General features: G+C 44.0%; 3 protein-coding genes across 3 annotated transcripts; 1 reads left to right on the top strand and 2 right to left on the bottom strand.

The window, feature by feature from the left end:
- Window positions 1–1,491: 1,491 nt before the first annotated feature.
- On the bottom strand, window positions 1,492–3,588 carry N7457_006957 (uncharacterized protein; the record flags this gene model as incomplete). Its single annotated transcript, XM_057178000.1, has 1 exon — window positions 1,492–3,588. The coding sequence occupies one exon, from the start codon at window positions 3,586–3,588 to the stop codon at window positions 1,492–1,494; it is 2,097 nt and encodes a 698-aa protein (XP_057029744.1).
- A 1,287-nt stretch (window positions 3,589–4,875) lies between these two features.
- N7457_006956 (Major facilitator superfamily domain general substrate transporter) lies at window positions 4,876–6,591 on the bottom strand (the record flags this gene model as incomplete). The annotated part of the gene is made up of 4 exons (XM_057177999.1): window positions 4,876–5,601; window positions 5,652–6,194; window positions 6,260–6,406; window positions 6,469–6,591. 4 exons carry the CDS (start codon window positions 6,589–6,591, stop codon window positions 4,876–4,878), a joined length of 1,539 nt encoding a protein of 512 aa, XP_057029743.1.
- Window positions 6,592–7,336: 745 nt separating this feature from the next.
- On the top strand, window positions 7,337–9,062 carry N7457_006955 (putative MFS transporter; the record flags this gene model as incomplete). The annotated part of the gene is made up of 6 exons (XM_057177998.1): window positions 7,337–7,834; window positions 7,891–7,951; window positions 8,019–8,251; window positions 8,311–8,707; window positions 8,769–8,900; window positions 8,953–9,062. The coding sequence occupies 6 exons, from the start codon at window positions 7,337–7,339 to the stop codon at window positions 9,060–9,062; spliced, it is 1,431 nt and encodes a 476-aa protein (XP_057029742.1).
- Window positions 9,063–12,021: the final 2,959 nt, after the last annotated feature.

The following is a 12,021-nucleotide window of genomic DNA, read 5'->3' as shown; positions in this document are numbered from 1 at the left end:
GTCTAAAATTGAATCAATCCTTTTCAATGTAATTAACTCTACTCATGAATTCCAATCGAGTAGGCATGCTGGATTTATTGATCATCAAGCGCTCAAATACTAGGAGGAACAGAACACTGCCTGGACAATTTGACCACTTACACATTTGTCAACCTCCATAGTAGTTAGTGCCTTGGCTACTCCCCGTAGACTAGATGCCGGGAAAGATATCCTTCCAATATCAACAACTCCTGGTTACTTCACTTTGGCTCTCTACATGGCGTTTATAGTGACAAGAAACAAAAAGAGAAAGCAAAAACATATAACAGCATGTCTAAGGGAGTGGTCACCTAGCACCCACGGTTTAGGCGTGGGCGGCTCGCCGCTCTATTCAGGGCATTCAGGGTAGATATTCACCCACCTGAATATTCCTCACCCAAATATTCAGCCCGTACAGTAAAAGGTACATTTCCTATCATGACCAAAATGGCTACAAGTACCTTTCTTTTCCCCTCTATGTTCATCTCTCTAGTCTCATTTTCTCACTATAACCTCGCTTTATCACGAGCAAAATGCGTACCAAGCATGACCTAACGTTAAAAAATAAGGCAAATATTATAGATTTTAGGCAGCATAATAACAATTAAATCGAGCGCGCAGTACTACTACGAATAGAATCTAGTTATAATCATAAGTTACTTATTTTCGACGAGTAAGTCTTAGCCCTAGGAGTAGAGAAGCAGATCGCTAATTATACCTCTATCCCTAGTTTTATCAAGTTATATCTATAGGCCGTCATTCCGCTAGATATCAGAACCTATAGGGCTTTTCTTAGGTGGGTCACAAGAGGGATAGACGGTCGAATCGAAGAAAGGCCCACAATCGAGATAATTTAGGGATTTTTTAGAAAATTTACCACTGGTATAAAGCGGAAAAGAAACTTTGAATTCCTACCAGCCACTAGGACTACAATCAATGAGGTCTATATCAGCGTCATTTCAAATAAATCAGGGCTAATCCGGATAGTATATCGTGGGAGAACTAAATACCAAGATCCCTCTCTCAACTGAGCAAATGAATAAAGATGGTGGTGTATCCCCAAATGATTTGACTATCTTAATGACTTAACTATGGTGTCGAGATCACCATGAGTATCGCGGAAACCCTGCCGATCGGGCCAGAGTTCAGCTAAGTCCCGCAATGTTATAACCCAACGTACGGAGTACGAATACGGTGCGTATATCTCGTAGCACATATCGGGTATTTGGGTTGGTAACCTGACATGACGACCAGTTGGTCGTCATAGTGGCTCTTTTGGTAAATGCTCTACCTTAAAACCCAACCTAAGTTGGGTTAGGTCCGGGTTGGGTTGGGTCTTTTCTGGGTTCTGCGGAAGTCTACTCTATATCAAGCGAGAGCTAGGGTCTAGATTTAACCCTACGATAAACTCTATAAATTAAAAGCAAATGAATCTGAGAGAGGTCATATACTCTTTGTGTTAAACTGGCCATGCTAGATAATCCGTCCTCGCTTGGCCCCGGACATTTGTGCTTCGCGCCGAGGCCTCTTCAATGATTTTGAACGGTCTGTAGCAGGTCGATAATCTAGCTCGCATCGGTGAAAGTCAATAATCAAAGCTCGTCCTAGCTCAGCATTCCATAGGATATTATCAGGCCGAAGGTCCAAGTGTCGTACCCCCAAAGCGCGTATCTTTTGTTTCGAGCTTTTGATCTCCCGGCGAAGCTCTATGGTTTGTTCGAGCTTTGCTGTGCTCGTACCGGCCCAGCCCATGACGAGCATATGCCGAATTTGTCCAGCTCCATGCAGAAAGTAAGTCTTTGCTAGATCTATCTTGCCGAGGAAAACTGGGACAGCAGACCCTTGCGCTCTTCGCAAAATATGGTATATCTCAACTTCGCGAGAGACGTGTTGTTGCCAGAGACCGGACGTCGTCCCCTTTCCCACAACAGTATACCCATGAGAAGAACATGTTAGCTTAAACGGGGCGCCGTATGATCCGCAAGTCCCAAATGGGATGCATCGGTCGATATTCTCATCCATCTGCTTTTTAAGGTATGACATCAATTTGGCAGCATTGACAGGATGCCTAATTCCGTCTCCGCTTTGCCGGTGAATATGAACATTTGGGCAGGAACCATCCAGAGCGTCGCCATTTTGCACCCCCAAAAGACAACGCTGAGTACAGAACTGTGCACGTTGTCGTTGGGAGATATCCCTTTGATTGTCACGCTCATTTTGGCGAGAGAGTCGCTGTGAAGGCGAAGCTTCGACTTGACTGAACCCTCGCTTTCGTCCTGATGTTGCAAAATCTGACTCGGACCCTGATGAGTCTAGAGACCCCGTCTGGTCTCCAAGGTTTGATGGTGCGCAGCTACCTTGAGATCGTGTGGGTACTCTGCGAGCTGGTCCTCTGGGCGACTCGGCTGGAGATGACGACTCCTGAAACTCTGGGCTAGTGGTAGGCGAAATAGGGCTTACATAGCTTGTATCATCGGATTGTAGCTCGCGAGAGCGAACACTTTCATGCAAATCATCAAACTGTGTCGTCCAAACCTTCAGATCACGACAATACTTATTTCGCCACTCTTGGTTGCGTGGCTGTGAGCAAAAGCTCATCAGGCATAGACAGAGAACCCTTGCAATAGCTGTGTTGGGGTATTGGAGATCTCCATCTCCATGATCCACCTCCTGGTTGGGCTCACAAAAATAGTAATACAAAATGTTTGGCTTGTCGTATGGAACTCGGAGAAGAACGAGGGCCAACCCAGTCGTCAAGTAAGAATATTCCAATCCTTCTTGAATCATGACATGGTATTCTTGAACAATTGCCGAGCACACAAGCCGCTGCGAATTGTACACTAATGACTCAGCTTCGCCATTAGGCGTCTTGTTTGACCAAACCATCTCTTTCCACAAGTCCATATCCCGAAGACCTCTACGGATGTCCTCTAAAGGAAGCTTATGTGGAGGCTTGTATTCGGCAGTTGTGAGAAGGGTGGTGGTTGTGTCATCAACACGATGAATGAAGAGTTGATCCGGCTTTCCACGGGGGTTGGCTGATGCTTCTTTGGTATCTGTTTCGACGATTTCGGTATCATTCAAAACATTAGAATGGCTATCAAAGAGAACCCCATCACCAAGCCCAAACTCTTCCCGGGCGGCGGGGATTTTACACAGTTCCGAAAAAATATAACGGGTATGGTCTTCCACTGCAAGTCTCTCATAAGTCTGCAGATCGTATTCAGCACCCATCGACCCCTTAAAGTGTTCACCGAGTCCTTCCAGCACAATCCGCGGCGGAAAGACGCGTGGCGCATTTTCTTCTGGCTGGAGGTAGCGACGCACGGCGTTGTAAACGTGTTGCTGCTGGGTTGAACAGTCAACCCATCGCTCTAGTCGTGTTGGACAGTGCTTTCCTTTGGGGATGGGGATTTCCCCTGTAGTCGAGTCGGAACTTGCGCGAACTCGTAACGGTCGTGATAATACACTGTGACAACAGCGGAGAAATTCTACCAGAGTTGTATTTCGGTTTCGCTCTTTTTCCTGTAGAAAAAGCGCCTTGTAATCTATGGAGCTGTTTGTATCCATCTTTGAAGAGGTCCTCAGGAGGTCGAGGGTAACCGTAGGTCACGCGTTGCATTTCCGAGTATCAGAGCTTCGGCGAGACTATTAACCCGAGGTTTCATTCATCATCTCCTCAGACTTACAAGGTGGCGGATCATAGAATGACACTCACTAGGTCAAGGCGGGGGTTTAATTGACTAGTGGTGCCCTTTTCTGTAATTCTCTCCCACAGGACTTCTTTCCTTCTCCCCAGCCTCCTACACTTCCGTGGTAGCTAGTGATCATTTTGCCTGATTATTCCGAACAAGAGAAGACGGCCGCATATGCGGTGTCCACGGCAGAAAAAGGCGGGGAAAACATGCTCTGTGCAAGCGGATTTTCTATGCAGCATCTCATCTCACCTACATAGGGGTTATTGGTCAAGAAAAGATTGTCATTTTGCGACCCACGCGGTACAGGCAGGCTATTTTGATCAAAAAAACAAGCAAGGGAAAAAATCAGTACAGGAGGGGAAGGACACGTCAGCAGTTCAGGGGCGTGCAGGATGTTCAGGTGTAGTATAGTGATGTTCAGGGCATTCAGGTGAACAGGCTGAATGGACTGGAGAGTATATAGCGCGGCAAGAGGGGATTTCCTAACGAATCAAAAAAAAGCAGCAAAACAAAAACATACAACAGTGAGGATTCGCTGGTGGTCACCCACCCAACTACTAACTCACCGGCGTGTGGCTTAAGTACGGCTGAGCGGACGGGAAGCCCTGTTTTCCACACCCTATGGTCGTATGTATTGGCTATAGTAAGCAAGAGGAATATATCCCATGGTCAAAATGTACATTATTCTCAAAAATATCATGCCCGGAATTAGGGGATGTTCCATCCTCTGAAAACCCGGAATTCTTTTGGTTCAAGTCTACGACCTAGGCAGATACAAAGATAATTAGTCCGTGTAGGACACAGCCCTGGAGTCCAGGGATGCGATGTGATCTTGTATAGTACCTACATCCTAGGAAGTTCGTCATGATGTTTCGTTGCTAGAAACATAAAATTCATACTTATGTACTTGAGATGGATTGAACTATACAATGGTACTAGGATGATCACTCCAGGACGATTGTTGAGTTATCAGCCTGCTTCAGAGAAAGAAGGGGACCTAGATATAGTAGATCGTCACAATCATACGTCGTAATACTTAACCTTGTAGAGTGACCCATCCTACGGGTAGAAGCTACATTATCGTGACACTCCTGTATCGCATATGGGAACACAATCATCTATCTAGTACATGGATCAAGTGTATAGCAGAAATTTGCAGCTATGCCCCTACTAACCGCTCACCCTCCTCGCTAGAACCGAGACTCGCAAATTGAATCTTGCGGATAGCATGTCCTTTCCACATCAGCAACATGACAAACATGAACGAGAACACCGCAAAGAAGGCCATCATGCCATAAACCCACCCCACATCAACAGCCTCAACCCAAGGATTAATATAGAAGCTAATAGTCAAACCGTAGATAATCCGATAAGCACCAATAACAATACCCGCCTCAGCCGGATATCGCGTGAAGCACTCAACGACGTAGTTCACGGTGACAGGAACGCTAGCCAGTGACCCGACAGTCACGATAAAAACAGCAAGCGCCAGTACCATATAGTGCAGATGATACTGCAAAGCAGCTCCAAAGATACCCAGGCCAATTGGGTTGATCACAAGACTGGGAAGCCACAGCACATGCAGTCGATATTCAGGCTTCCAAACGCCGCCATTGTACCGCCGTGCCAATGCAAGTGGTAGCCGATCATTCAGATAGTGACCGTAGAGCTGCACTACGATGATACCGATCCAATGGCAAAATGTGAATGCCGCATTTTGCTCAAGTGAGAATCCATAGCCGCCTTCTGAAACCGGTTTCTGGAGCCACACCGGCGTGAGCGCATTGACGCCGACGTAAAATCCAAAGGATATTAGGGTGAATATGCCCATGATCAATGTCACCGGACACATGCCGATCATAAACGGTGTGATTCCAACTTTGGCCTAAATTGATGTTAGATCGCGGTTTGTTCTGATGCGTTTCCCGTACATACCGTTTCCTTCCAGGTAGTCGGCAAGACCACCCCCTGACCGAAGAAGAAAGTGGCGAACCTATTAGCCATAATTCCATTTGGGATATCCGGATTCCTATCAGTGTGTTCACGATCAAACCCAGTTTCCTCGAGAAAACAGAAACAACAGATGAGCGTAAATCCCAAGAGACCGACTGTCCACCAGAACTCGACTGGAAAGAACGAGTGTGCAGAGACAAATCCCGAAAATGTTGGACCAGCAATCGTGCCAAACAGAAATGCCATATGCAGAACAGTGAATGCACGACCACGCTGATGCAAGAAAAACAAGTCGGTCAGAATACGTGGGCCTAGCACTGTCGGTACAGCACCGAAGAAACCGGCGAATAGCCGGGAGATCACGTATGCGATATAGTCATTAGGGTCGGTCATGACGGCGCCCCAGATTTGACATACTAGTGTGAACAGTACACACCAGAAAATCACAGAACTGCGACCGAGCATGTGAGATACTGGCGCGAAGAAGAATGGGCCAGCGGCCATGCCCGCTAGGGCGGCTGAATTCTGCAAGACATGTTAGATCAATTTTCGACTTGATCTTTTCGGTCAAACTTGATTTATAGGCATACTGCGTAGGATTCCTCTAGCTTTGTTTTGTGATAGAGTCTTTCCTGGTCAGCTAGGTTGAGCTGTCCTGATAAAGGCGCGATTGCACCGGAGAAGGATGCGAGGCATAGTACGGCTAGGATTAGATATTTGCGACTCAATTTCCAATTCTTGAAAATTGTGTCAGTTCATAAACAGAGAGAGAGAAGTTTTTAAGGCCAAACTGCCGTACCAGAGGATCCCGTGGATGGGCTGTAGGGTGAGGGACGAGCACAAGCTGAATTGTACGATGCTTCTGCACTGGAGACAGAGAGGAAGAAGATAGTTCAACATCCTGTACTTCTTTGTGATCCATATCTCATCACCAGGCGTTGTTGAAGTCTTGTCCAGCCATTCAGTCGAAGTGTGTCTTTGCGCTATCCCTTGCATTGAAGTCTCCCCTTTTGTTTCAGCCCTGGGATATCCGATATCTTGGCAGACAGAATTGAAAGCTTTATTTCCATCAAGCTCTTTTGCAGAGCTTTTTGTGCACAGGAAAAGTTTAGATGGTCAGCTTGACCGTTGGGCTTGTTTGTACGGTGCTCAATGCCATGTGATTCGTTTCCTCTCGGAAGATTCTTTGAGATGGCCAGGAAACCATTCCCGGAAGTTTAGAGCCATATGTATCTGGAACTAGTGCGTCATACTAGGAAGTCTGTCTTGAAAAGGGTTGGCTGTCAGGGGTCAAATTGATAAGCGGAGCGGATTCAGAATGGCGCCTGATATTCCCAGCACGCCAGACCTGAAATAGTACATGAGCTTCAACCTCACCAGACGATCATCGAGAGCAGCTCGTTGCGAAGTTTTGGCAATAATTTCTCCCTGCGAAGCAGTCGGGCACCCATACCGATCGGCCTGTCAAGATCCACATCGGGGGAAAAGCGCTCCACGCGAAAAACCAGGCTTCGGCAACAGTCTCAACACGCCGAGAGGTCGTTGATACAAAATGTCTTCCCTGCCAGGTTCGTTCCCTGTGTGTACATCATTTCAGTCTCCTAGACATGCGAAAGCCATCATCTGAGTTTTATTTTCAACAACACAACTTTTAATTCCATTCCATCATGGAGTCCGGACCAGATATTGAATCGCAAAAACCCATCCCACAGGTCGAGTCTCCTCATGACTCGGAACAAGAAGATGACTTGGCCCTCAAACCCCAGCCGTCAAATGCCTATGGTATTCCAACATGGCGGAAATGCCTCATTCTCTTCGTTGTCAGCTGGATGACGCTGGCTGTCACTTTCTCCAGCACTTCTCTATTACCTGCAACACCCGAGATCGCTATCGAGTTTTCTACCACATCGGAAATTCTCAATGTCACCAATTCCGGTGTTCTAATTGCAATGGGATTTTCGTCTTTTATTTGGGGACCTATTAGCAACCTATTTGGGCGGCGCAATGCTTATAACGCAGCCATTCTAATACTTTGTGCATGCTCGGCGGGTACCGCGGCGGCGATCAATTTGCATATGTTTATCGCAATGCGTATTTTGGGAGGCTTTACGGGTACCTTCTTTATGGTTGCTGGACAAACCATTCTTGCAGATATTTTTGAACCGGTATGTTACCTGCTAGTTCCATTCGAGGTGTCTTAGTGTTGCTGACGATTGTGCAGACTGTACGTGGTACGGCTGTGGGCTGCTTTATGGTTGGATCTGTCAGCGGGCCTGCAATTGGTAAGTTTAGACAATCATTACATCTAAGTATGTCAATGAAAGTGAAGGTAACTGACTCGTTGATTAGGACCGTGTATCGGCGGCATCATCGTCACATTTGCCCAGTGGCGCATTATCTACTGGCTGCAGTTCGGAATGACTTTACTCGGCCTTGCCTTATCTCTTCTTTTCGTGCCGAGCATTCAAGAAAAGAAGCGCGCCATTGACTTCAGCAAGCCCTGGAAGATCCGCACCCTTCTAAGCATGTTCAATCCGCTGCGCATCTTTCGTCAGTTCGTATATCCCAACATTTTTCTTGCAGTAAGTGTATATCTTTCCGCTGAAGATCGGCCATGTTGGATAACTGATTAAAAAAAAAGTTCCTCACATGTGGTCTTCTCTCTACATTCCAATACGCCCTTCTCACATCAGCCCGCTCAATTTTCAACCCTCGTTTCAATTTAACATCGCCTCTCATCAGTGGTCTCTTTTACCTTTCTCCGGGAATAGGCTTCCTGGTGGGCAGCGTCGTTGGCGGAAAATTATCCGATCGCGCTGTGAAGAAATGGATTATCAAGCGAAATGGAGTGCGTCTGCCTCAGGATCGACTGAACAGTGGCCTTGCCACACTTTTCGGTGTTCTCCCCACTGCAACTTTAATCTACTGTTGGACCTTGGAGGAGGAAGTGGGTGGGATGGTTGTGCCCATAATTGCTGCGTTCTTTGCGGGCGTTGGCCTTTTGGGTGCTTTCAATGGACTCAACACGTACTCCGCCGGTGAGTATTGATCGTCTGCTTTGAACATTACACCGCTTCCCAGCTGACAAGATATCTGCAGAGGTTATGCCGCATGTTCGCTCGGAGGTCATCAGTGGGAAATACTTTGTGCAATACATTTTTGCTGCCATGGCGACCGCGGTTGTCGAGCCATTGATTAGTGCCATTGGAGTAGGATGGACATTCACAATCTGTAAGCTTTCTCTGTGACCGCTTCATTAGGACAGGACTCACTATCTTTTCAGGTGTTTTCTTCGCCATCACAAGCGGATTCCTTGTTCTCGCCATCACAAAATGGGGCATGGACATGCAGCGATGGTCCGAGAGGAAGCTCGGCCTCGATGCGAAATCTTGAACATGATTAGATGACTTAGTGTTTTTTTTCCATTTGCATTTGCGTCTTTGCATGTTTGGCGTTATGAAATGCCTGCTTTGATAGAGTTAGTTTATAGACCATAGATGATTTACGACCCTGTGAGATACCTACAATATACATACAAGTTTAAGACAGAAGTATTCATTCCCAATCAGGCGCCTGGAGGATGCACCGTAGATATCCGTCTTCGAGCTAAATCCTTTCGGGATGGGTTTATAACTCTCAAAAGAAATAACTCTCAAAAGAAATTGATCGTCAGAAGAAATTAACTCTCAAAAGAAGATCCCGGATATCAGGTACTTTTGATATGGTAGTGCCATATAAAAGATACCTTGTATAAGATATCTTAAAGCTTGAGATTTCTCAGCCCTTAAACTGGCTAGAGGGGAAACAAAACTATAGATATAAACTAACAGTGCGCTTTAATTAATATATCAGTTTATTTTATAAGAGACTAAGAGGGTTCGTCTTGAACAATGTTGCTATCGATAAAATTCATATGGAAATTTCAAATGTCGAATATATCTTTATCAACTCATGATATTATACTACAGTTAATCTAAATCAAGTAAACTCATATTTAACCAGGCAATACGGATAATATCCTAAGTTATCGTACGGAGCCAGAGAACCTCAGAGATACGATATCCAATACTAAGGTACCTTTTGTGCAGCACTACCATATTAAAAGTACCTGATATCCGGGATCTTCTTTTGAGAGTTAATTTCTTTTGAGAGTTAATTTCTTTTGAGAGTTAATTTCTTTTGAGAGTTAATTTCTTTTGAGAGTTAATTTCTTTTGAGAGTTAATTTCTTCTGACAATTGATTTCTTCTGACAGTTAATTTCTTCTGACAGTTGATTTCTTTTGGGAGTGATAGACCCTTTGACTCGAAGACGGATAGATGTTAGAAATACCAATGATAGTCAATATGTCCAACCGAACCTCCCGCCTTCAATTGGCGACCTAAATGTTTTCGATTTCCGGACTGTGTATTAAAATTAGGGGATTGATAATAAAACATCCCTCCCCTGCTAATCAAACATCCCTTTGGCTAATCAAACATCCCTTTGGCTAATCAAACATCCCTTTGGCTAATCAAACATCCCTTTGGCTAATCAAACATCCCTTTGGCTAATCAAACATCCCTTTCGCTAATTAAACATCCCCCTACCTGATTTCTACCTAATTGCTGCCTAAAGATGCCTAAAGATGCCTGATAAAATGACACCCCCCTAATATCATATGACCTTTTCTGTTAAGGTAACTGTTTGTCAAGGCAGTACTTGTTGACTAGGTGAATAATGATACGAGAGGGATACGTAGTTAGAACGAAGGGTATTCGATTCTATATTGGTTGTAAGACTGAATCTTGCCTTCCCTTTTCCTATAGGTGTCTTCCTTTTATGATTTGGGTTCCCCGCTTCTCGGGACCGGATTATATTAGTTCTATCCCGATATCGTGGGGTATTCGGAGGGGTCTCCTCCGTCTAGGAAAAGGGAGCCTAAGGCAAAATAGTATAATAAAGAAATACCGTAATAACTATCCCCCCTTCTCTATAAAACCCGTCCCGGGGTTTTAGGTTAAATAAAGGGAAGTATAAGTTATAAGGTAAGAAGGGTTCCTATCGAGTTTGTTCCTTTCTTTATTTTATAGAGCCTCGTTAGTATAGCCGTAGTAGTAGCTAATAGGCGGGATACTAACGATCTAGTACCGGAACTAGAACTAGTCTAGTGCCTAGGCTGCTTACGTTCTGACTTAAAGTCCTTTAATACTACCGAAGGGGAGGTTTTCTCTATCTCTTATCGGTATAATACGATCGCGTCTATCCTTTATAAGCGATATTATATAGATAAGAAGACTTATAATATAGTATATTTTCGGGCTTTTATCGTAATAGATCCGTACTTATCCCGTATAGGTACCTATTAGTATAATAAGGGATACTTAGGATTTTTCTACTATCTTAAAATTTTTAAAGGTTCTCTTAGATAATAAAATAGAGTTATTAGGGTTCTAATCCGCGCATAACGGATTTTGGGGCTTGGCATAACATTAGATAATCATTTTTTTAGATAATTAACAATTTCGGGGAAAACAGGGTAAATATCATATGATTGTCGACCTTATCTATTAATCTGATCATATATAAAAGTATATAACAAAAATAACCTTATAATTTCCGTATTAGGCAGCCCCGAAACGTATGACCGCCCTCTCCGCACTATGAGCACCTACTTAGAGCCTTCCGCTTCCTCTTTAGACCTTCCTCCTTCCTAATTAGGCTATTTCCACCCCTTTTTAGCTTCTCTAGTATTATCGGAGGGAGAATTAGGACTAATTAGGCACTAGAAATAGGTTTAAGATACTAAAAAGGGTTAATTTCATCTAATAGGATTAGCTGGTTTAACCTAATAAGATTAGCTAGCCTATGTTTATAAGGGAGCCCTATTGATCTTATAAAATAGCCCGTATATTACCTAATTGGGGTATTTGCTAGGGCTAATTCACGTTAATTATAGATTAATTTGATTATATATATACCGATATATAATCGAATAGTCCCGTAAAGTGTAATATAGGCTATTTTTAGGGTTAAGATCTTATTAGATCTAGCCTAGATCCGGATCTTAGCGAGTTATTAGGTAATTACGGTATTAATTGTAGTAAAAACTGTTAGAATGTCCCCGTTTAGCGTATTAAGCTGCCGTTTTAGCTATATATAGGTCCCTTTAGATCGTGATGATACTAAATTGCCGAAATAGGTAACATTTATAATCTAAAATCGGATAAATTTCTATTTATAAATTAGCTAAGTATTAAAAAGGTAAGAGATTAAAAGAGGATAGGATTTAAACTAGGATTTAAGGTTATTTAACCTTAAATTATACTTATCTAGTATATAAGACTAGTATAAATTACGCTATTACCGTATAA

The sequence above is a fragment of the Penicillium paradoxum genome, assembly GCF_028828445.1.
Source record: "Penicillium paradoxum strain IBT 22861 chromosome Unknown utg000006l_segment0_segment0, whole genome shotgun sequence".
Lineage (NCBI taxonomy): Eukaryota > Fungi > Ascomycota > Eurotiomycetes > Eurotiales > Aspergillaceae > Penicillium > Penicillium paradoxum.
Note: the sequence above shows the minus strand (reverse complement) of the source record. Positions and strands in the feature narration are given on the sequence as shown.